The 25,775-nt window shown below is 40.7% G+C and overlaps 1 protein-coding gene and 1 long non-coding RNA gene across 5 annotated transcripts; one reads left to right on the forward strand and one right to left on the reverse strand.

The window, feature by feature from the left end:
• The first annotated feature begins 4,494 nt into the window (after nt 1-4,494).
• Nucleotides 4,495-16,449, forward strand: LOC139607813 (uncharacterized). Of its 4 annotated transcripts, none has more exons than XR_011684895.1 (4): nt 4,495-6,221; nt 7,764-7,864; nt 9,161-9,333; nt 14,896-16,449. It is a non-coding gene; the product is annotated as an uncharacterized lncRNA (long non-coding RNA). The 4 variants fall into 4 exon arrangements; XR_011684898.1 differs by having other exon boundaries at nt 4,495-4,662; XR_011684897.1 differs by lacking the exon at nt 14,896-16,449 and adding an exon at nt 11,086-11,141.
• Nucleotides 16,450-16,825: 376 nt separating this feature from the next.
• bhlha9 (basic helix-loop-helix family, member a9) lies at nt 16,826-18,719 on the reverse strand. Its single transcript, XM_071460964.1, has one exon. The coding sequence runs from the start codon at nt 18,361-18,363 to the stop codon at nt 17,491-17,493; it is 873 nt and encodes a 290-aa protein (XP_071317065.1). The 5' UTR covers nt 18,364-18,719; the 3' UTR covers nt 16,826-17,490.
• Nucleotides 18,720-25,775: the final 7,056 nt, after the last annotated feature.

Consider the following 25,775-nt stretch of genomic DNA (forward strand, 5'->3'; position numbering starts at 1 on the left):
CTTGAGCATTTTGTTTTTAATTTGAACCGGAAAAGTCATAATTCAGGATGAATTATTACACTTATTTTACACTTACAGTTCATTTATTTACTTGTATGGGTTGTTTCAGTTTTTCATGCACTGACACTGAAGCCCTGCTATTCTAAACAGCTTTCTAAATAAATAAGACTTTTAACTGCAAAAATGATATTTTCTTATCTGTTGAACGATACAATACGCTTGAAGGTTAAAAGATTCCAGGCTACCAGCATCACCACAAATCTGATGGGGTTGAGGTGTTTCTTCCTTTGAAAAAAATATGATCCTGCATAGTTGGGCAACTTACCCCATGATGTGGCAACTTGTGACAAATGTACAGGCTGTACTTTACTTTTATTTACAACTCTATATTTATGTCGGGAGTAGAAGGAGTTTATTACTTGTTTTAATGTGAAAAATGAGAGAACAGGAGGTGAAAGCAAAAAGTCTGACAAGATTTACCAGCCCCTCCTACTTAGCGCAGTGACATCTGAACACCAAACTTTGTTGATGTAGAGGCAAATTTCTCAACCTGTTTTTTTCCCTGAAAGCTCTGTTACACAATCTGCTCGATGTAGATGGAAGCCCAGCAGATGTAATCCACTCTCGAGGATGAATTCACTGAGCCAGGTTTTAGTGAAACAAATGGCAGCAGAACACGCGAAGTCCTTGTTTATCCTTGTGGAAGAAAAGCAGCTTGTCCATTTTCTTGGGCAAGAAGCTGAGAGTTGCCAGGTGAATCGATGAGAGTGCAGCTCGAACTCCCTGCTGCTGGAACTTCTTTAGTGCACAGGTGCACCTCCCCAGTCGGCATCTCCTCTATGTCCCACAGAGAGCCACTGTTCCTCTAACTAAGATCTCCAGACAAATTCCAGCTCCTCTTTAGTGAAAGTAAGTAGTTTGAGTAACTGAAAACACAGAATTCATATCCTTTGGTGCAGTTTAGGCTGATGGTGATAAAGTGGTAGATGTCTTTATGCTGTGGCAATGTTCACCTGATGAAATCCAACCTACACTGTTGTTTCAATGTCTAATTGCTGTTCGCATGATTAACCTGTCTAAGTATGTTCACACACAAATATGATTAATTTAAGAACGTCACTGCCTCTGCTTTGTATCTCATCAAACTAATCACTCACTACAGTGCAGCAGCAGCAGCACGCATACGTCATATCTGACATTTCATTTACTGCACTTACTACAAGATTAATCTCCTCAAAGCTGCACTGGGAAACTTTGTTCATCTGTAGCAATTGTAAAGTGCACACTGTACGTTAATATTAACAGACAAATATACGACATGGCAAAGGAACCGCAGAGGTAAATGATCTAACGCTGATGAGATGGTTGTCTCTGTACTCAAGTGCTACCCACAAAACAGTCTGTATTTCTTCCTTAAAAGCAAACTCCACTCCAAAATGATCAACATTAATACAGCAGAGCTAGTGATGGGTGTTTTTATTGCACACATTATTGCACATGGTGTCTTATACTAGTAGTGTCTAATTTAGCCTCGAGCAGAGATGGGGAGCAGGCTGCAGAGGTAAGCTCACTTCTCTTCAAAAGCTGACGCATACTTTACACGTCTGCGTGGATCTATGTGGACCCTGATATGGATCCATGTGTGGCTCAAATTTTGTGACTGCGCAGACTGTTCGCGTAGGAAGTAATGGATTCTTGTTTTGAAGAGAGCTTGTTCGAGGAGATCCGTGGTTACCTAAATTTATGACTCTTCTTTGAAACAATACAAAGAGCCAAATGGTGTTGAACTCTATTCTTGTTGAGTGAGAATGGAAGGTTTTCTCTTATTGCCCTCCTCCTGTTCTCTTCTTCTACTTCTTTATTTTTTATTGGCAATGATGTGGTGTGATTGAGGTATTGTGCATTGTGTGAATCAGGAAATGGAACGTCAGGCTGAAGTGGGCCCTCTATTGTAGAATGAATGGAACCACATTCATGTCTGCACAACCAGAGAAAAGTTCACAGCTGGGATGCAGACATTATACCCATGCCTTAAAGGGATAGTTCAGGTTATTAGACATGGAGCTGTGAGTGGTAGTTATACATAGTCACTGTATTACTTGCAATGTATTCAGATCTGCGTGTTACCATTTTGGAGAAGTAGACACGAGTGCTGGCACAGAAGCTGAGCGATGTACTGCTATGGAAAAAATGGTCAGTGAAAAAACAATAATCTGCTTAAGTGTACTCTATATATTGAATATTTTCACCACTTTATCTTGCTGTCAAACAGCCTTTCAAACTACATTTTCTCAATCGTTGAACCGCCGTATTACTGCGCACAACAGCACCCATGCTTAGCTCATTTTGACTCAAAGAGCTGATCTGCAGGGCAATACAATACTCACTCTATCTGCGCTTCTGTGTAGGAATATAGAGGAAATAAGGAAAGGGCTGTTTGACAGCAAGATAAAGTGGTGAAAACATACTAAACACAGCGTGCACTTCACTTCTACGGACATTGTCTTTTTTTTGTGGACATTAAAGTGAAAGTTGTGTGTAAGAATGCGGTAGAAAAAAACAGTTTTGGTGGTAAGATAAAGTGCTGTAAATATTCTAAATGAAGCGTACATTTAAATGGACATTGGATTGTTTCAGTGGAGTCTTTTAAAAGTGTCTAAAATGCATTTATTTCTGCTGACCCTGCACGCAGCAGCACATCGCTCTGCTAGTGTGCCGTGTTCCTGCTGCCTCTCCCATCTGGCAGCGTGTTGATATGAATCTACTGCAGCTAATGTCAAATAACCTGAACTATCAGTTTAAGTGGCTAATGCATGTTTTTTCTGCTGATCCTGTCTGCAGCAGTACATCGATCAGCTTTTGTACCAATGCTCACATCTTCTTCTCCAAACTGGGATCTCCTGCAGGTAATACACAGACCACATGTAAGTACCTCATACAACCCTGTGTCAAATACCCTGAACTATCACTTTAACTCCACAATCTCATTTTTTTCTCAACCAACACTGACTCAAGTGACATCACTTGAGGTAATTTATCAGGTTTCACGGAACTCACTCTGGACAAACAAAAGGCTTCATACAGCATGCAGACGCTCAGCTTTGTTGTAAACACATTGTGTTTTAGGGGTCTGTGCTTACTTAAAAATCTGCCTCAGTGCGGTCAAACATTCACTGTCATCTTCTTAAATTTTAACAACTCGTTTGACAACACGGACATGTGCTGAATAAACAGCAGCATGCCCTGTTCAGGTCTGGCCCCCTGAATCATTCAGGAGTCTTATCTTTCCATCAGTCTGCTTTCTCCCCAAAGGGGGCTAAACTTTGGAACTTCCTACCTATTCATTTAAAACTAGAGACCAGTAGAAACATTTTCAACAACGGACTCAAGCAATGGCTAAAATCTAAACAACAGTGTTCACATGAATAGCCTATCACTGGTTTACTATCTGGTCATATTGCCTTTGCTCCATAGATCCTGAAGTACACCATAAGTACACTGCTTCTTTTACAGTCTTTGTAATATTTTACATTCTATTGTCCCTCCTTCTTTCACTATTATGTTTTTATTATTAGTCATATTGTTATTGTCATTAATGTTATTGTTATTATCATTTTCTCTTAAAGCCTCCCATTGACAAGTGTTGAGAATTAGCATGTATATATATGTATATAAAAATACAGATGGATGGATGGATGTTCACATAAATTCATCTAATAGCCTGTTTGCATTCCTGAGATTTTTCAGTACATACAGCTGGCTGTCTGTTGACCTTCTTCGCACTGTCCTGCCTTGCAGTGTTTCACTTTGCTCTCGTTTTAGACATTTATCAAAGTGTGTCACTTTGCTGACACAAGTTAATGTGCTATTTTAAGCTAGATGAAGCTTGCAGCAGCTGATAACACAGTAAATTGCCCTTGTCTTAATGAGCCAGTTATGCACTATATTGTCAAGAACAATCTATTATATGGAGAGGTTTCAGCATCCCCATTAGTGTGTCGTGCTCTATGTAGCATTATTCAGACTGAACCTATATTTGCAGGCATTGTTTTTCTTCAGTCTTTTCTGACCACAAGGTTAATTAATATCTCATCAGTAAAACCACCCACATAGGTGCACTAAGGTATCAGAAGTTATTTTATGCACTTGCATTTTAACAATGTATTCAAACTACAGATTTGAACATTTTAGACTTGTTGTTAAGGCCCACCACAGGTCATAAATGTCCTCCACGGGTTTAAGACTATGAACATTTTCACAATCAAAAACGGACCTCTGCCCTGGTGTGAATATCTGCCTTTATTTAGTTCACTTCAGTCAACATATAAGGGTTATATAAGGCTAATTGCCCTCTGGGTGAGTGCTCTCCAATTCTGTGGTAATGTTCCAGCATTATAATTACCCCCTGCTTAATTGTGAGCCAAGGCTCTTATGTTGAGCTGTTAGTGTTCAGGGAATGATGGATGTGCTGACTGTTGGCATGTTATGTAAGGCTACATTACTTGTTTATACCCAAGTAATAGTACATGCTTTGTTTACTTGTTGTGCATCCTGAAAATCTGAATTGTCTTTCAGGATCGTTGACCAGCAGGCTCACTCTTTTCAATCTCAATAGAATCAATCAAGCAAAGCACAAGATCTGCAACACGAACACTTTCAAAGGTAATTACAGAACAACAGAGGTGAACAAAGTAAAGTGATGAAGCTGGAAATCTTTGATGTGGTAAATATAACACGTTAAGTATTATTGAAGCTTGACTGTTCAGCAACTTGAGAAAACTTACTTTGTTATTAAGTAACAGTGATTTCACTTATAATGCACAGAGCACTAGATAATTAAAAAATAAAAAATAAAACGTTTTATGTGACTCTGACTCAAAGCAGATTTTGAATTCAGTGGGAGCTAAAAGGTGCTTATGTCAGCTGAAAAGCCAAACAGAAACGACCTGAGGCCCCAGCAAACAGTGTTGGTTCAGTGGTGTGGTGCTTTGTTAAATTCGATGGGCCATTTTCACAGCACATATTTAGAAACGTCATAGCAGGAAAAACACAGGAGTAATTAATAACATTAATGATGGGTCCGTCCCATTTAAATGTCCCAGCAAGACAACATCAGGTCCCTACAACTGGCACACCTGAATGAAATCCAGTCATTAATCATGTTAACTTGCAGCTGTGTTTGACAAGTCAAGCCGTCTGTTGTGAGAGAGGCCTATAAACAGAACTTCACAATGCACAGAACAAGCAGCTCGGAGAAATACACAATATAATCTGGGTCAGAGACAGCTAATCATCATAGGGCTCCAACTGAAGTGTAGAGCAGGAACACCTGCGCAACAATTGGCCTTTTTCACAGCAGACGTTTTGGCTTGTCACAGTGGGAAAAACACAGGTGTAGGTAATAAAGTGGCTGAATTTCATTTAGCTGCTAAAGTTTCAGGGCTCTGGAATAGACCTTTTTCATGGCAGACATTTACACTCGTTTTTGTGGGAGAAACACAGGCATTACTAACAACATTAATGATGGCTCCGCTCCAGTTAGGTCTCTTAGTATTCCTTGCCAGTAAGCCAGGATGCACAACAACAGGACCTTGAACTTGAACACCTCAATTGAATTCACTTAGAATTTAAGTTATTTGTAACACCTGTGCTGTTTCCACTAAAAACAAGTCTGTTGTTCAAACTGCCTCACTGTCACAGCTTATTGGGACATTTGATCGGAGCAGAGCCATTGTTAACGTTATTAGTAACAGCTGCATTTTTCCTACAACAATTCAAACTGTCTGCAGTGAAAACGTCTAAAAAATTAGAACCCCAAAAAAGAAAATGTCTAAACAGTAAGATTTAGAACCTGAGAACACAATGACATGATGCAGCTAAGTTAACAATGCATAAGAAAATAAAGACATAGTGTACACTGGCTCATTGTGGATGCGACAGAATTTGAAGTCAATTAACAGAAGAATTCAAATGAAGCAACTCACATAGAGGATACTCACATTAACCCTATAATGCCAAATGCATCAAATTTGATACAAGCATTTCTGAGACCTATTGCATCACCTTATGGTAAAAACTTCACTCAAAACCCTCTTGTATCCAATCTGATACTTGCCTTCCAACCCCTGGTGGATACCTTTATCACTGCAACAATTCAAACACAGTACATGGGACAATCCAGGTTGGCCACCTTCAGATAGTTCCCAACTCACTGGATCAAGGTAAAGAAAACTGTGATTTTTATGATTTTCCAGTGACATTTTCTTTGAAATTTTTTGTAATATTCTAGCATGAACACTTAATCTCTTGAAGCAAGTTATAATTACATAATTTTTTGCATTTTAGTATGTAGTAAAATCCTGTATAAAATTTGGAAAAACCTATATGCAAATAATTTTTTGTAATTTTTTTTTTCAAATTTTGTGAAAGGGCCAAATAAAGGTTCCAGATTCAAGAAATCAGAATTTTCTGTCCATTATTTCTGGGGTCAGGCATTACAGGGTTAACATTTTTTTTATTAAATTGTATGTCAGTATTTGGATGTTGTAGGGGAAGAATTTCTCACAATATTTCCTACTGAGGATAAATTATCAGACGAAATTCCTCAGAAGGTATACTTAACAACATAGCAGCACAGATCCAGAAGGGCAGGAGAGCAGGACACTCTCTGCCTTTTCTATGATTGGATTTTGGGTTTGGATATCTTACTGTAAGCACAAAACCACACACACCAGGATTGACAGGTAACATGATTAACTGGTTTATTTCCTGTGTGTAGGTGACAATCAGATTACTGTTTATCTTGTAGGGATTTCTGCGTTGTGCAGGAGGCTATTTTCACACTGATAGGAATGGTAGGAATGGGGGTACATTATAAGTATTTTTTTAAAAACATGCACTGAATAAAAGCAGTGGTTTTCTTCTACTCCCAATTCCTGTTTGGGGAATAACCGTGGTGGGTCATTTTACTGATGAAATCATTTGATCTGTTGCAAGTCTGGCTGACTAATAAAATGTTTTTCAGTTGTGTAGGAATCACAGGAAAAGCCTTAAAAACAGCATTAGTTAGCACATGTCACCTATATCACTAGCTAAAAATGTTAGCATGAGTGCATGACTAAAATGTTATACATGTAGCTAATAGCTAGCAAACTTTTGGGGATAAATACAGTACAAAATAATTTCTAATGACTCAGTAAGTTAGTTTCTAGTGGTAGCTGACATTAAATGAAACGACATGATAACAAAGAGGATTTGTTGAAGAAGTCAGATCAAAAAGGTAAAAATGAACAAAAATGGTAAATTTCTGTATGTTTTAGAAATAGCATCTTCAGGATGAATAAAAATGTCACTGTTTATAATAATAAATAAAAGTATTTCATGAGCAATAATGAAAGCCTAAAGTAGTTGGTGTTCATGAAATATGCCGTGCATTATTAAGCTCTTTTTCGTTTTTTGTTTTTTTTCCATTGTTATCTAGGTGGCTTCACATTCACTTTCATACTGTGTGTGGGTTTACATAACGTTATTGAGTTCTCTGATCATGATTAATTCCCTCTAGAGTACAGCTCTGTGCATGATAGTCAAACCTTGATGTTATGATGTTTGGGTTTCATTTTCCTCAACCACACAGTAAATATAAAGCTTGTTTGACTTACCTAACCGAACAAAACTAATCCATCTTCGTTTGATAGTTGGGGTTCAATTCTTTACCCTTATCATATTTTCTCCCTCAGTAATTGCCTTTTCTTTCTATTTCTCAGGCTCAGAAAAGGGAATTGATTAAATTGTAAGTCTCAGCTGCGCAGAAGGAAAAAAAGAGAACCTCAGTCGACAAAAAATACAGTAAAGCCCCAGAGGCCAAGTAAGTCTGGCATATAATGTATCTTTATCTGTGACTAATGACACAACTTCTTTGGTATTCTCATTACAGCTGAGCCCTTTGCTGTCTCTCCCAGAGGACACTAATTTGAATGAGATTGTACAAACGTGTATGAAATCCATGTTGCCCTGGAAGACATCAGCTCAGGTCCAATATTCATTTGACCTCAGGATGTTGAAGTTCAATCGGTGATGTTAATTTTCTTCCTTGTGTCTGTGATGAAATGGTTCCAAACAAATGGTTAGAGGGACACAACAAGCTGTAATTGCTCGGCAAGGCTGTGAAGGCGCAGACATGAATTTTAGCTTATTTACCACATTGTGTCCTCAGTGTCTCCCTTAATGTCTTCACTGGCACTTTTCTTCAAACCCTCAGCTCACACGACTCTCATCTGACACTTTCCTGCCAGCCTCTCCTCTCATAGAGGTTTTATAAACCAATTTCCCCGGGAAAAAAAATCAATCATTTGGAGGTGGATTCCAAGAAGAGGGGAAAATTAAATAATTAAGGTGCCGCAGTGAAAATAGCTGCTGAAATGAGCCTGTCCAATCACTTAACAAGGTGTCGTTTTATATTCCTGAGAGGTGGCCCGTGTCAGAGTACAGATAACCTCTTAAAAGACCAATTTACTTTTCGCAATTATTTAGACCCACTCTATTAACTAAATTATCAACTTTAAGTGATGTAGCCTCTGTATCCTCTTTAAGCTGTTAAGGCTAAGGGCTACACAGCATGCCAATGAGTTTACCTTAAAGTGGACATATTGGGAAAATGTCTCACCTCAGCTCTAACTTTAAATTTGATAAGTAAAAAAAAGTAAAAGTTGCACTATTCTTGAAAAAAAAATTCTCCAAGAAATTCAGCTGTTAATTAAACAAGAAAATAAATACAGCACAGTCTGACATCTGTCTGAGCAAATTATTTTATTTTAGTTAACTGAGTAAAATGAAAGTGCTTCATTGAAAATGCCAGCAGCTGACAACATCTCAAAATCCATTGAGTGTGGGAGTGTGTTTATTGACCTTTGAGTTAACAGGCAGTTGACTGCTGGAACAGGGCACCTAGACGTGCACAAGCCGCCTGTGGGTGAGAGCAGCCTCCTCGGTTTATGTCATTATTAAGTCCTTTGCAAAATCTATGACCTGCTGTGCACACCGTTGTATGTTAAAAACACACAGGGAAGAGAGGTAGTCACAGGGGACTATTGTTCAATTAACTGAGCAGGCTCACAGCTCGATGTGTTCGCTGCTCTCATCACAGGAATCATTCTTTAAACAGGTGACAGAGGACAAATCAAATCATTCCCAGAGATTTCGACAATCCACGGCACCTCAAACGTGAGCGAGGGACATGTGGGCGTCGTTGACATCAGCCATCTATTCTGCCTGGCACCTTGACTAATGATGGTAGTGACTGCTTGGAGAAAGGACATCCATCTTTTTATTCTTGAGGTGAGACAGAAAAGATCTGAAATCATTCTCTCATGTATATTATATCTGTTTGTATGTGTCTGTAAACCAAACAATAATTATTTGCTAACCAACATACCCATCTAAAAATAATAATAATAATGATAATAATGATAATAATAATTATAACGTTTGATGGTTATAGTTGTAAGCTTCTGCAAAATAACATCAGCACCAAATAATCATGTAAAACTAATATTAGAGCAACACATTGTTGAACAAGGTATTAACTGTATGTTAACACAGAAGCAACCACAGGCTTTGAAGTTTAGTCAGCACTTCAGCAGACTCTTTGTACTAAATCTAATTGAAGCCAAGTGAACAGAGTCCAAGCCAACAGGGATCCAGACAAATCAAAGACTAATGAACGGAGCACAGGCCAATGTGGACAAACCACAGCGTGATGCCAACACTGGAGGCTCAAGTTTCAGGTCAGACAAGTGAGAAGTATTTTTTTCACCCACTAAGTCAATGGATACACACGTGTATAATCTGTATGTTCAGCTTGTTTCATATTAATACACGTTTTCAAAACAGCTTCCAGTCACAGGCCCACAGGCTGCTTCTTCAGATATGTGGATTTTCAAGAAAAACTGCATTTCAGTGCACAGATCTGTTTTACAACAAAAACCCACACACGCAGACAAAACACAATCAAAGACGAAAATATCTTCACCTATTTGACAACACATACGCAGCATAACAACATATACAAATGTAGACGACAAAACCAAACACAGAAAACACAGGTAAGCAGAGAAAAGTTAATACAGAAACACTGCAAGTTGCACAAAAAAGGAACCAAGAACAAAAGAAGTGCAAATAAAAACTTGTTGTGTTGTCTGTATTTGCAGAGCATGTCTTTATTTGTATGTGTATTTGTGTTTGATGTGTTTTCTACATATTATTTCTACATTCTCACTGTAGCCGGTTCAGTGTGTCCATTACAGCTGACAGTTATGAAGAGCACATTTCTAACAACCCTGTTAGCAGCTACTGCTTTTACCGAGAGGGCTCGATGCACAGATCTAAGCAGCTCCAGTCTGGACGCAGACTGTTTGAAAGCTGCCCCAGATGTTTTTCAGGCTGTGTTTTTGTCAGATTCAGTCCTGCATTTATGATGCAGGCTTAATTGGAACAGACTGTCCTCAGAGCTGAATTTGAAGAGGAATCAATGGGAAAGCTGAAGGCAGCAAGGGAGTGAATGACAATACAAAATAGCTGTTTACATATTGTATGAAAATACATAGCCAGCAGTGGATAAATAGACCAAACACAACACTGTGCTTTTTCTGTGTATGTGTGTGTGTGTGTGTGTGTGTGAGAGAGAGAGCGAGAGAGAGAGAGGAGGGGAGAAAGGAATAGTAGCCAGAATAGTAAATGTCATCAAATTTCCCTGCAGCTTTTTCTTATTCCCTGATGCATATCAACAGAAGGCTGAATAGCTTTTTCAAAAAAAAAAAAAAGACCTCGTCACCAGTACAGCCCCTCTGATCCCAGAGCGAGCTGCCACCCTCTATTCTCAGCTTATCCCTGAATCTCTGTAACCTCGATGTCGGCCAAGCAGGTTATCCAGGGTGGATTGGCAGATGTGTCATCTTGTCAGAGTGTCACCTTTGTGCTCTTCTGCCACAGTCTGCTGAGGCTGAGCTGCACAATTGCTGCAGTGAGGTCACAAGGTCATTGATTCCTTCGTTTTCCTTATTAACTTTTTTTTTTTTATACATGTTCAAGATGCTTCAGATGAGCACAGTATATCAGGAGCTCACTTCAAAGTCTCTAGTCGGCCCATCTTTAATTGAACAAACAATTGGAATTGGTCAACTGGTCTCTCAACGCAATTGACAGGATCTTCTCGACGAGAAGCCCGGGTTCGGGGGAACCTGTCTGCCCTGGCGGAACGTACCCCGCTGGCTACATGAGGGACTCCTGGGAGCAGTGGAGGGTCGTGTGCCTGGCGAGTCTTTCCGTTGAGGACATCGAAGATCTCTACATATTCGGAACTGTGATATCAGGCTTTCTGCTGATTGGATTAGGCATTGCCCTGGTGTATCGGAAAATTCAGAAGACGGTGACAGCAGTCCAAATCCCCACGCTGCCCGACATAATTGATGGAGTGAGTAAAGCTGTAAGCACTCAGACTGTGATTGTGAACCGCAACTTGGGAACCACCTTGGAAGGAGCTGTTAATGCTCAGACTGTGGTCATAAATCGCAACATGGGTCACATCTTGGAGAAGCTTGCAGCTTTGAAAAGGAGAATGGATGGAGATGACCAGAATGGACTAACAGAGTAAGCCGTGTCTATTGAAATACGACTGCTCGCCCTAACCCAAACAATCATAATCTAATCTGCGTTCCGGCCCCCGCAGCACCAGCCTTGGCCAAGGCCGGTGCTGGAACAACTCCCCCACGAGATCGCTGCAGTGAGACGCTTCTACTCCTACCCCCCCCCCCCCTCCTCCACGGACACCTGTGGATTGTTGACTCCGTCCGGGACCCGATCAAGGATGTCTCCATGGCAACTTGCTGTGTTATCGCGATGACACCCTGCGAACTGAGGCTCTGATTGTGAACTAGACGAAGCGACTCCCCAGGCCTATGCACACACACACATTCACGGACACCTCTTACATGTACATATGCAACTCACAACCCAACCCCATCCCACGCCTTCGCCGCTTCCTCCCATCCAGCGCGGCGGGCGGGGTCCGATAGCTGCGCCTAAATGGCAGCGGCTGCGGCTGGCTGCCTGTCTGCACTGGAATCACCTCCTCCCCCCTTTCCCCCCTCCCCTGGAGCAAGTTGTCTTGAGTCACTGTGTTGTAAGATGTGTTTGTTTATATATGCCTATGTTGCTGAGGTTTTTTTTTCCCGAATCCCACACTGTACCCCCCCCCCCCCCCCCCAGGAGTATAGTTTGGGTTCTGTTATTTTTTCTCCTCTCCTCTCCACTTGTTTTTTCCCCATTCCTCCTTTTTAAATGGCGCCGCAGATGGCTGCCTCGGTGTTTTGGTGCGCTCTGCACCATTCACCAGAACAAATTCCTTGTACGTGAAAACATACTTGGCAATAAACCTGATTCTGATTCTGATTCTGATTCTGATTCTGATGTGAGATGTCTGTGTTATGTTCCCTGAGCATGTAAGTGTGGTCACATATTAGGCAGTCTACTCACACTCATATTCATATCTACAGGCATGTGTTTAGATCCTCAGAGAAGACTGACACAAAGCAGCAGAGAAACTGTGTTTGCAAACTGCTGCTGTGATTGTTCTTCCTTTGGTCAACTCCAGCTCTTCAGTGCTACAGCTGCTTGCTTCATGTTGGCATGTCATGCAAATGCTGGGTAAATTTTTAACTCTGGAGGGTTGCTTGAGTCAGTCTGGGCTGCCCTTGGTCAGTCTGCATGGAGGATGGTAAAAGAGTTCAGTATTAAATGTTCCAGCATGAGTAGCATTCAGCATGAACACTGTTACACAGCCCTGGAGCAACAAGCAGCCACAGCTAAACAAACTCTGTAGCCCTCTGCAGCTTTTAACACAATAAACCAGCTAAAAACAAACTTGATATCCACTCAGGAATTAGTCTGGTGATGGTGTCAAGACACAAGAGTATGACTTAAGAGGAATATTAGATACTTGACATAGTCAACATAATTAATCTGAATATACATTTTGACTTTTCAGAAAATAAATTTTGGACATTGATCACTGTGATATTTGTCACCAGGGCAGTACAGACAGGATGAGTGGGATTGCTGTTGTAAATGGGAGCTGCCTCTGGTACTCTCCTGAATAATGGTACAATGGTCTAATACACGACCGCTGTTCTATTAACAATCAGAGGAGCAGTAGAGAGGTGAGGTGGTGCTGCAGCCTCTCAGAGCACAGAAGAAATGACTCTGAGACGCCAGGTTCCTGCACAGACCCTGTGAAAAACTTAAGGGACCAAATTGTATCTTTTTCAGCAAATTCTACTGTTTCCATAAAATTATGCATTTGTCTGTATTATTATTGATTTACTTATAATACATAGTGTTATTGTGTTAACTTTCCATTTTAATGTAACCTACAGTATTGTTTTTTTTTCTATGCACTAAAGTTTTGTTTAACATCATCAGATGTCGAATGTTCTTGTAAGAAATTAGGAAATTCAAAACCAGTTTTCAGTTTGTGACTGAAGGAGAATTTTACGGGGAACAAACAACTGCTCATAATTCAAATAAATCATATAACTTGTACCATCACAGTGATCCTGAGATAACAAAACCCTAAAACCTCTGAAACCAAACACAGTCTGAATACCAGGCAGCGGTGTTGTCGCATACCCACACACTGTATTGTAACATCAAATAAGCTCTTGAAATCTTGAGCACTTAAATCTCTGCAGGAGACACATTTATTTGCAGCCTTACATAAAAGTGAAGCTGTGTGCATACATACAGCTCTGGTATATCTTTTATGACAATGCCTGCACAACAGCCTTTATTTGTTTTTATGTTAATCTTCAAAACTTTTTTCTTTGCTGTTGGTGTTATTTATTGAGGAGAAACACAGGCCCCTGAGTCTGTCACTGGCTGAACATACTGCTCAGCAGAGCTCTGTTGTCCTGTCTCCATCTAGTGTTCAGCAGTGAAAACTACTCATCGCTCTAGCAGCCAAACAAATCAATAAAACAAGCTGCATCTTGCCCCATTTGTCAAGAGAAAGGGGCAGAGATAACAGTTCCTGCATGAGTGGGGGGAGAGTTTTTAACAAGGATAAAAATCTGATGAATAATGAAATACAAGTTGAATCCAGTATAAAAGAGAAAACGTTTTCCTCATGCAACAGCTTGTCAGAGACCATCAGATGCTGCAGCTTGTAAACCCTAAGTGCACATTTTTTGCCTGGCATGGATGGTTTCAAAACAGTCTTTTTTTATCTTTTTACTTGAACTTTGTGAATGTTATTTAGTGGGATCAGCCCCTAAAGAGAAAATGTCAGAATGCAATATTATATACAGAGGGAAAAACTGAATGAATCTAAGAAACTATGGAAACAAAGTCACTATCCCTTGTGTCATAAGTCACTGCCTGTATTGGTAAATGTTTATTTCATATGTTGTGAACAGTATGTGGAGAGAGAGGAATAAAAGACATGATTGGATTTATGAGCCATAGACATACTGCTGTAATTAAGTTCAAATTAAAAGCATGGCTTTTCAAAATAAAGCTCAGTAGGTGATTTAACACGTCCAGGTAATTTAAGTTAATGTCTCTTTGTTTTTACATGTTACGGGAACAAACTAAGTCTGTCACATCATGTCCTCTGGCTCCTTCACCTCCTTCACCTTCATCAATGATGTCATATGAGCACATTGTGTGTGTCTGTGTATGTGCGCCTGCGTTATGTGTGCTGGGGGAGCAGGGGGTGGGCACAGCATGTAGAGCATCAACATGCACCTTCACTCCGAAGGCTGACTCATCCCCATATATCATGCAAACACACCCTAGTGTCCTGGCATCATTTCTCTCATGTTTGCTTGTTTTCTTTTCCATCAGCCTGGCAGCGGAGGGTGTCGAGGGGGCGGAGCAGTCTGAAAAAAAGATGCATCACTGACGGGCTCACATGTCGGAGAAGTGAGGTAAATCCTCAGGTGAGTCACAGCTGAACATAAAAAAAGTTGACCCGTAAAAACTCCTTCTGTGAAGAGACCAGACAACACTGTGGGATTTTCACGGCACACCGGATGATCTCTCACTGCCAAACACTTTCTCACAAACTGATGTTGGCAAACGGCCGACACATGTTCTGTTCAGGAAATTTTTACACCAGAGATGAAACTAGCAATTATTTTAAATATTGATAAAACTGATGATTATTCTCTTGCTTCATCACTTATGATCACTTATGATCTATGAAACGTTTCCCACAGACACAGGTGTAGTCTTAAGATCTGGGTAGCTGTCCAAAACCAGTTTACTGTCATATCAGAGATCAGAAAGTAGTAAATCCTCACATTTTAACTTTTCTGAAACCAGATGAGCTCTGATCATCGAGGCATTGATTAAGCGTTTCTTCTCTATTTCTCTTCTCTATTGCGCGGAGCTACGTCACTTTTCTGTCTTTTCCACACAGCCATTCTGTTAGCAGCTTTTTTTGTGAGGCAACAAAGAGCAGGGCTTTTTGCACTTTTCTTTACCTGATGTTTCTTTACCTGTCTGTGAAATGAACCAGCAACAAGACTTAGAAAACACATGTAGTCTCAGCGGAACTGCATGGCGCTCTCAGCCCACTTTCACTATGGAGTCTCTTTGAGGACCCAGACAAGTGGATAAACTGGCTGTATCGAGTGGAGATCTGCTTTTGTGCCAAAAAGGGAGGAGAGAGAGACATGCCGTCACTGAGTGCTGTCAGCCACACTCGTCTCTCGCTGGTGAGTCAAGGTTTTCCAGTGATTCATGTCTGTGCAGAAGCTGAACGACGGGCTCAAAGTGTAGTCACTCTTCCCCTTTTTCTTACCACCTATATCCTCCTCTTCCTATTATTTCACTCCTCCTCTCCATTCATCTCTTTGTCTGTATTCCCTTTCCTTCCTGTCTGCTAATTGTTGTTGTACCACACCATTTATTTCTCCACTCAGCCTGCAGTGTTTCTCCCCAGGCCAGCTCTTTTCAGCAGCATCTCGAGGCCCTTGTTGGGAGACCTCCAGGATGTTCAAAACAATCTCACACACCCAATTCCACCTGCGGGCCAGCGCAGCCCGACAGGGGATTTCTCCACACTGATGACGGGGCACACTCTTCCTTCCTGAGCCCACATAAATCTGTCGGTGGGCTCCGTCCTATGGTCTAATATTAAAGCTGTTTTCCATGACATGCTGCTCAGCAGGGGAGGGAGAGCTGGTGTTGACTATCATGAGCTGGTAGAGCCGGGGGGGAGAGGTTGTGGTTAGAATTTACTTGTCTTGATCGCACAGAGACCAACTGACCCCCCTCTGCTCATGATCTCACTTGCTGTTGTTGCAGATCAGAGGTTTTAACCAAAATGTACTTCTGTGCAGAAAGCACAGAATCCAGAGAAGCGCATTGCACAAGATGCACTTGCACGGCTCATCAATGTTAAGGCTCACATAATAAAAACCCTGTCAGTGTTGGCCTCCTAGCTGTTGCGCCATTTATTTTTCTTTGTGTAAATAGCACCCTGACTTTTCTTCTCCTAGAAAAATGACAAGAATGGACTTGTAAGGACATTTTTCCAATGAGTGAAAGACCTCTGTCATCTCAGACTCAGAATGGTAGAGGCTACTGACCTTAGGCTATAATCAAACACATAGACACGCACACACACACATACACACACACACACACAGACGTGCATGCTCACACTCAGACACACACATTTGTAAAACGTTGCCTTACTTTTAAAAGTCCTGAGAACCACATAGATCACAAGTAAACATTATTGTCATGAAAGTAAGTGTAACAGGAATCATTTTAAGATTTAATTTTGGGGTTTAGAAAATGATGTACAAACTTTACAATTTTACAAACAGACGTGACTTTGTGTGCTACACAGAATAAATATGTTGAGCTTCTGGTTCAAATCTTAATCACATTTCCTTGAGATGCACTTTCCACCACTTGAAAGAAACATAGTGTAAGACAAGTTACATAACAGTATAGCACAATAGTATGCAAGCTGTCCCGTCTTTGGCGAGTCTACTTATTGCTTTTCATGGCAGCTAAGTGTCCATTTTTCCTTTAAATATCTCACATTTAGTAATGTAACATAATGTCCAATGATTCAGCTTGTGCAGAGGACCATAGACCTGACAGTTTAACAGCTCTGTGGGTTGAACATCTACAGCAGAGAGTCGAACATTCTTTAAGTTTAACATTTTGCAATTCAATAACAAAATACATTTCCCAATATTTACAACATTCTGCAGTCTGGATTGCCATTGCACTTTCATTTATATCTGTCAGACACATTGAGATGACTCTGCTCTGCAGTAAGAGAGTGCTGTTTGTAATACTGAAGTGGTTGCAACAGCAGAAACACAAAAACCTCACGTCAGTTTTCTCCCTGAGATCATTTAGCAGTCTGCTGGTGTTGTCAGTAATCTTCAGGGCTCACAGTGGCTGGTGTCGCTGTTACAGGATGTCAGAGCACAGAGAGAGGCTGTGCTCCGTCTCCTGTTTGTAGCTCACCTGCCATGGAAGCCCCAGAGCTGGAGAAGGCTCCACAAACGTGTCCATGTATCCCTGTGCGCAGGAGGCCCACAATCCTGGCTGATACCCCAACCCCTCACCCACCTGGGGGTATCGCAGAGGACTGGGTGGAAGGTTGGGGGGGCTGCTGCAATGTCCATGTGAGGCATAAAGCTGTCCCTCTGTGGAATAACAAGGGTAGTGTGGTGACGGGGGGCATGATGACACAGTGTTATCCATGTACACGTGTGGCTCCGTGGGCAGCCTGTGCATGTGAGGCCCTTGCTGTGGCTGCATCTGGTGTGAGATGGACGCGTGCCAGGGGATGTAGCTCTGATGCTCCAGGCGGGGAACCGTTACCCTGGTCTGCTCAAGTCGAGATGTTCCCATCGCAGCTGGCCCCGCTGATGCCCTGTTGCACTCCCGGTGGGTGCAGGACTTGCTGGGAGGGTTGGAGCTCAGGAATACCGAGAGAGCAGAGATGCGGTTTATGGCCCTCTGCAGGGTGGCGATCTTGGAGAGCCGTTTGCCGCTGAGGTCATGGTTCAGAGCAACACGCAGGGCATTGAAGGCCTGGTTGTAGTCCATGATGCGTTTTCGCTCGCGGACATTGGCAGCCATTCGTCGAGCTTTTGAGCGGACTGGTCGATTGCGCTTCTTGGTCTGGCCTTCCTCTGGGTCGCTTGGGCTGCTGGTTGAGCTCTCACTGTCTTGGAAAGATGGCTTGGGACTTCCGTCGTCCTCCCCTTGGCCCAGCAGACCAAGCTCCAGCTCTTCCTCAGAGAATTCTGAACCTTCAACACTGCTGCAGCTCATTGTGTCATTAACGTTAAGACAAGACTAGTCTGAGTAAAATCTTGCTACTCTGCTGTGTCTGCAGGCTGCGAGCGCTCCCTGAGTGTTTGTCGTTATGGGGCTGTCGGTATGTGCTGCTGTGCCGACAGCCCAGGTATTCTCCTTCTCTGACTCCTCTGGTGCCTTGTGATTACTTGTACCTTGACAAGGCAGGTTGGCCTGCTTTTAAAAGCTCTTGAAGTCACATGGTACAGTCACCTGTGAGGAATGATGCACTCTCTCTCCCTCTGCAGGTTTATGAGCACCCTCCAGGCAAATGGCACTGTCACCTCCTCCTCCTCCTATCCTGACTCTCCCTCACATCCCTCACAGGATCTTACAGAACAGTTTCAACACTTCACATCGGTGTAAAAAACACGAGCAAAACATACTAATTATTTGGAAATGGCAGTTAACTTTACACTTCCTTAACACCTTAATAGTGGTTTGGATTCAGTGCTTATATAATCACCAAGTCCAGTCTGGTGTGTTGCTACTTACTGCAGTAACTGAGTAACTGTCACCTATGAAGTTTTGGAAAACTAGAAAAAGCTTCATTTGGTCAATTTGTATCATGCCACTCAGACTGAATGATCACCAACATGATTATTTCTTTCCCTGTCCATATGTGTATTTCTATATCATTGGCAATGAAGGGATATTTATCTAAATAGCTGTTTAATGTCTCAGGGACATTTGTGACAAATTGCACGTTTATACAAGTGGCCTAATCTGTTATATGCGTTTCCCCTTTTCTCAACTCCAGGAAGAGAGGAACCTTCTTATCTAGCGTAGGTTAGATTTGTCCTTGCAATTAGCTGTCTCTGGAGTGGCGATTCTCCCTCTCTCTCTGTCTCTCTCTGCTCAGGTTTAAGGGCCATGTAATTTAGAGTAGCTTCCCTGCAACCCATCCCCATAAATCAGGCCTGGGCAGCACCTGAGGACAAGAGTGGAGCAAGCCCCAGACTTCAAAGAGAGGGAAAAAACAAGGGCAAATATTTTACAATTAGAACCTGCAATTGCTGCTGGCTCGGGCTATCGATCTTTCATAGTCTTTTTGCTTGTGAATATGTGGTTCCATTTTTTTTGAATTTTCACCTTTTCAATACTTAAGATAAGATAAGATAAGATAAGATAAGATAAGATAAGATAGCCTTTATTAGTCCCACAGTGGGGAAATTCAGTGTCACAGCAGCAAAGTGGCAGTGCAGAGAAGAGGAAAGCTGCAAGAAACTGCAATAAAAAATATTTAGAAAGATAAATAATAACAATATAATAATGTACAAAATATATAGATACAAAAAATTACATATTTACAACAACAGTAGCCGTGTTTGTGGGATATTCACAGATGCGTGAGGTTGTTACAGTGGTGAGTTGTCCATTTCTGGTGTGTGTGTGGTTACTGAGTGCTGAGTTAAATGCTTTAAAACAGTTGTTATTAATTACCCTGTCAGATGACGCAATTTTCTAAACATATGCAAACTAGATGCAGAATATAAATACGCTATCTGATGTTTTCTTTACACTTCTTCTTCTTCTTCTCTTGAGACAAATTGGTCTTGAATTGAACACTGCAACGTGGGAAAGAACCACATCCATATGAAACATCTGTGTGTCAGATATTGTAGAGGACAGTGAAAGGCGATTGCACTGACCTTTAGCAAGGCTTCTGGCCAAGTGCAACGGGTCAGGTAACTAAAGGGTAGGGCCTCAGACACTGAACTGGGGGTCGTTGAGAAACATTGCTTCCTTCCTGCCCTCTTCTTTTTTATTACGTGCGTTGCGGCTCTGAGACGCCAACTTTTAAAACAATTACAGCCCCGAGTTTCAGGTCTAAAAGCACAGCTAATGATTTGAGGTGGGAACATTCAGTCTGGCAGTTTTTACTGCTGTGTCCAAGAGATCAGCACAGACTGGGATAATTCACTCATTATTTATTATTCCATGACACATAGAAGATAAGTGGAAATGTGTAGAAACCTCCTGAGGTTTTGCACAATTTATTACTGCAACAAATTTAGTGCAAATATACAGACTACCAAGACTTGCAGAATATTCTCTTTTATACTTGAATACCACACTGTGCTTATGTTTCTGAATTTAAAATTTACAGCCACCATTAGATTTGTTATGAGCTTTTCATTCATTAAAACAAGTGAATTACTGCAATTTTGAATAGTACTTATGTTCAGCTCCAGTTCTAACGTGAATAAGGCATCTGAGCAGTGCAACTTATTATTTTTGTATTAACACAAGTAAACCCTGATGACACAAGATGTGTGCATACCTCATGCAAAAAACAAAATTCTTCTCATTTTCTGTGTTGTACAGCAGAATGTGTCCAAACCTTTGCCACCATGTATTTGTCTTATAGTGTTAAAGTTAAAGCTGTTAAAACGGTTGAGCCTGAATGACGGCGTCTCTTGTTCTGCAGTGGTCCATTCCTGTAAGGCTGTAAAGCAACCCACTTAAACCACTTTATTTACCACACCTTTGAAATAACCCTGCTGATCTACTGCAAACCTTTATAGCTAAAACTGTTTGAAATGTGCAGCCCACACCACTCAGCTCCGAGCAGTGCGTAGGCTTTATCACAAGCTGTGATTTATGGCTTCACAAACATGTCAGATTTACTGCTGTGGTGTAAAGAGCATGAAGACTACAGCCTCGGATTCTCCCCGTCCATTCATTTTTGACAGGTGACAAGACACCAGTAATTATCAGCCGCCGGGAATAAATCACAAGATTTTATCACGCAGCTCGCCGTGCCCTTGATGGAATAACCATTTTCAAGCAAGGGGAACCTGTCCAACACCGCTGAACCTTAGATTTGTAAATCTCCTGCTCAAGCCCCCATAATGACTGGTTGTTAGCCGTTTGTTATTAGAGGTCTGTGTGCCAAACATTATAGATGTATATTTCCAAAGGGGTAGTTAGGGGTAATAAGTGAGTAAGGTCCAGGTTCGCTAACCTTGGCTTTGCAGTGGTATGTTAATGCATGTTTTTGGTGTCTGCCATGGAATTTTCTCACCTCAATAAAAAGCCTCCAGTCAAAAAAGAAAAAAAGAAAAAAGAAAGGGTTGCGGTTGTCTCTGCCCCTCCACTATTTGTCACACCACAATCCCTTAGGAACAGTTAATGTCTGTAAAAATCAATGTCATCAGGTGTAAACTGCCAGTCTGTGGTCATTTCATGGCAGTTATGCCATTTGTCGTACTCTAATCTCTTTTATTGCAAAAATACTGCATGGCTCCCTCAGTCAAGGGAGTCATGTTTTCAGGCACCAGAGATACCACAATCTATTCACTCATCCCTTCTGGTTATATAGTATTATAAGATACTTAAGTTTACTTGATTAAGTAAAATGTTCAGTTTTTGTTTTTTGGTGCAATGATAACTCATCAAAGGCTGTGTTGTTTTTTTTAATTAAGCCTAGAAATGTCATTTGTTTACCTTCATAAACATACAAAGTAGTGTCAGAAAAATGAATTTGAAAATATCAAAAATAAACTAAAAGTTGGGCAGAATGGCCCTGTCAGAGTTATGTAATATAGTATTTATTCTATTATTGGAATATTATTACATATTATTACAAATTAACATGTAAACAGCATTTGAATGTCACAACAGGTTCAATCATAGACTGTGTAAAAAAAATGGATGTAACCTCTGTGATGTCACCCACAGGTTTCTGAAGAGCGGTTTTGAAGCTCAGAGTGAGCTGCTCCACCGTTGCCATCTTGGCGGAGCCGAGACTTCAGTGCATGCCGGTTTATGACAAGCATACGCTCACCCACCTGTCACTCAATGTGGCCACGCCCTCAATTATACAAAACTTTAAGTCTTAATTATTTAAACAGGTGGGTTACATAAAAAACCATCCCCTGTACAGTTGTCATGAAGGAAGAAATTAGCTGTAGAGACCAAAACCAGCAGGCTGTAAACATGTTTATTTCTACTGTAAAGTTGGACATTTTAACATGTGAGTCTGCGGGGACTGACTCACTGTTGGAGCCAGACTGTAGTGCCCATTTGAGGAACTGCAGTTGGCTTCATTTCATTTTCATCATTTTGCCCTGGAGGTTGCCACTTGGTTGAGATGCTGCTAATTTCTGTATACTGCTGGTCGCTTGGAATCAGTACGATGCATTATATTTTATATGTTGATCATATTTTACTAGTAAAATCTTAACTGTCAAAGTAAGTTGTATTGCAGGTGAAAGTAAAGATAGTGAGGCACAATATTTGCGTCTGAAATGTAATGAAGCAGAAGTACAAAGTAGCAGAAAATAAAATACTCAAGTACAAGTGCCTCGAAATTGTAGTTCAGTTGAATGTTAAGTGTGGTACTTAAATATACTAATATTATTTTCCACTGATCTAATGGCAAATTAGCATGTATCCTCTATATGAGGCCTGTAGAAATACGGGGGCTCCAGTTGTGGGACAGTGAGTGAACCAGCAGATCTGTCCATTTGTCATATTTTTTTTATCTTTGCTGCCTGTCATGGTCGATTTTATCAGAGAACCACCAGTGAAGGAGCTTATCAGGCCTCACTTTCCTCTGTGGTGAATAAAGTAAGACATGAAGTTGTGAAGAACAACAACAAAAAAAAAAATCAAGTTGTCATATTGATCTGAGTTGTAGTCAGTCTTGGTATGAGCTATTGTAATCATCTGTCAGCACTGAGTGACGCACACTCTCTAAATGTTTGGTGACTTGGTGAGAGAGTGTCTGCATCACAGATCTTGTCCAGCGTGTTAAAAACAAAACATGCTAACAGAAAACCTCCTGACACAACAACGTGTGAATCACTCTGTCTGAAATTACTGGCAGTTACATGTAGCTGGCTGCTGTAATCCCTCTCAGAATGCACAGCGGCTGTAAAATCTCAGTTGTCGGGTTGAAACAATGCCCCGGGTATTTCAGCGCCCACACCTCGGCATCGAAAGTGTTGTTCACAGAATATCTGTCACAGTGTTGGCTATTAATCACAGAGGTGTGTTGAGGTTTATTCTGCAAAAATTAAGAGATGTTTCCAGAGTGTTGTGACTTCTGTGGGAAAATAAATAGTAAAATATATGGTTGCTTATAAAGAGAAGGATGTTTTGATTAAGACCTATAAATATGTTGTCATCATCTTTCATCAAGCAGTTAATCATAGCAGGATACATTGACACAATTGAACACAACGTTCAGATTAATTAATCAAGTTGATACTTGTGACATGTAAATATTTGATTTAGTTTTAAGTCTACATGTTTGAAGTTAACCCTGCCTTTACATTGATTATTGAGATTTTTTTTTTTCAGTCAGATCATAAAGGCAGGCTGGTTGCCATGTAGACAAAAACAGCACACTTAATGTTTGGGTCACTAAAAATGCTCTACTCTCTAATTTAGCCATAAGCAGCACATCACTATAACCTCTGCTCTTAGTGATTTATACCTTGTAAGAAAACCATGCAAATCTGTCAGTACTGATGTCATGACATGTCTGACAGTTTCCTCCGCATAGGAATGTCAGTACACTTCCTCCCCTGCCCTAAATACTTGAATCATGATATGAATCAGTCTTTTTACGGGATAGCATTTACCACAGGATCACATGAACTGAAAACTGCAGGCACTGCTGGAGAAGAGGTGCACAGTGCAGTGGGCAGGCACTAAGCTGGTTCACTTAAATCATATTCTATTATGTGCTATGCAAAATGCTGAGGTTTATGTATGCGATTTTCTGCACGACAAAAAATGTGGAAAAAAAAGAAAAAAAAAAATCCAGAAAGGCAGCAGCGTATGTTCATAGTGCATTCCTTCCAAAGAGAAGTCAGTCATTACTCTGGGTTATCATTAAAGGGTCCACTTGGAGTGTTGGAACATGTGGTCAAGGTTAACTATCTGTAGGCTAGTTCCCACACAACCCACAGCAGTTAAAGTGTTGCCCTCTGACCACAGAAGAGGTAACAAAGCATCACACCCATACGAGTCTAATACGATTTACAGCACTCTTAAACTGATGTGCGTGAAATGTCTCCTTCAAGGAAAAGAGATTGGTTGACAGTTGTTAGAAATCAGTAGTTTGCTAGAACTAAACACTGATTGGAAAAATAATTTACACACAAATCTAAATAAATATACATGGTACCTGGCTGGTTGACAGTATTTGTAAGAACAAAGGAAAGTTACAATCAAACATAGAAATTTTGTCATTACATGGTTGATAATTGTAGCTTTGCACTTCAGGTCAGTCTGGGGGAGGTCATGACCTTGTCTCGTCTCTGGCTATTAACCTCCCATTCATTGGAAAAAGATGCCCCATGTGCTGCAAGTCTATCGGTGTAATTAGAAAATATAGAAATTTGACTTTGACCTCATGTCATCAAATGAAGCCCACAGGGGTATCTTAAATTAAATATTGTCTCTAATCTATAGGACCAATATATTCACAGCAATTCTTCCACCAGACTTAGTGCTGTTTCTCACTCTAAGTTCAAAGTCTTAAACCTAATATCACTAATGTCAGGGACCCATGAACACTGACATGTTTTGCTGGCTGTAATTCTTAGTGGTCATATTGGACATTAAGTTATCCCTTTGTTTTGCACCTTCATGAAAGTGATATGTACCACATACACAGTTTTGTTTTGTGCACAAATGTATTCAGAAATGAGGCTGTGTATATTATCTCTTAGTGTCCACTGAAAGGACACTAAGAAGGGATCTTTTAAAGATCCCATATTTTACACTCCACAGGTGTTAAATTTGAGGTGTTGATATCCATCAGAAGATATATGACCTCAGGCTTCTCTCTGGAGCTCTAGCAACAACAGATGGGTGAGCCAATCAGAAGAGAGACTCTGAGATTCTCTTCTGATTGGCTGACTGTTTTCTGAGTGATTGAATAAAAATATAGCAGATTTCAACTTTGTTGTGACATCACAAAGTTCCAGAAGTCCTGTGAGCTTGTTCTAAGGCTCAGTTTCTGAACACAGGCTGTGTGCATTTCTCTGTGGACTGAGGCTTTGATACTTTCACAGGATTAATGTAGAACCCAGACCTGCTTTATAATCAGAAAACACAAGGACATCTACCTTTAGACTGGATGGGACCTTTAATGGACAGTATGAAAAGCAGTAATGATTGGAATGATTAGAGCAAGAAAAAGCTGTTTCAGTGCTCATATTAGCACCTAACCTATGATTTAAATTCATCTGCATCACAATACAGATGTTTTCAGAAAAATGTGCTGAATAACTGGCAAAAATGCATTACAGATGTTATACATTCCAATTGCTCCTTCAGCAAATTGCATAAACACTGGAAGTTACTCATTAATTTTATTATAACATAATTTGTAGTTAATGTAGGGAATATTGTATCACACTGCAGCT

This window comes from Trachinotus anak, unplaced genomic scaffold (assembly GCF_046630095.1).
Source record: "Trachinotus anak isolate AG129_WGS33_773 ecotype Australia unplaced genomic scaffold, CSIRO_AGI_Tana_v1 ptg000024l, whole genome shotgun sequence".
NCBI classification, from domain to species: Eukaryota; Metazoa; Chordata; class Actinopteri; order Carangiformes; family Carangidae; genus Trachinotus; species Trachinotus anak.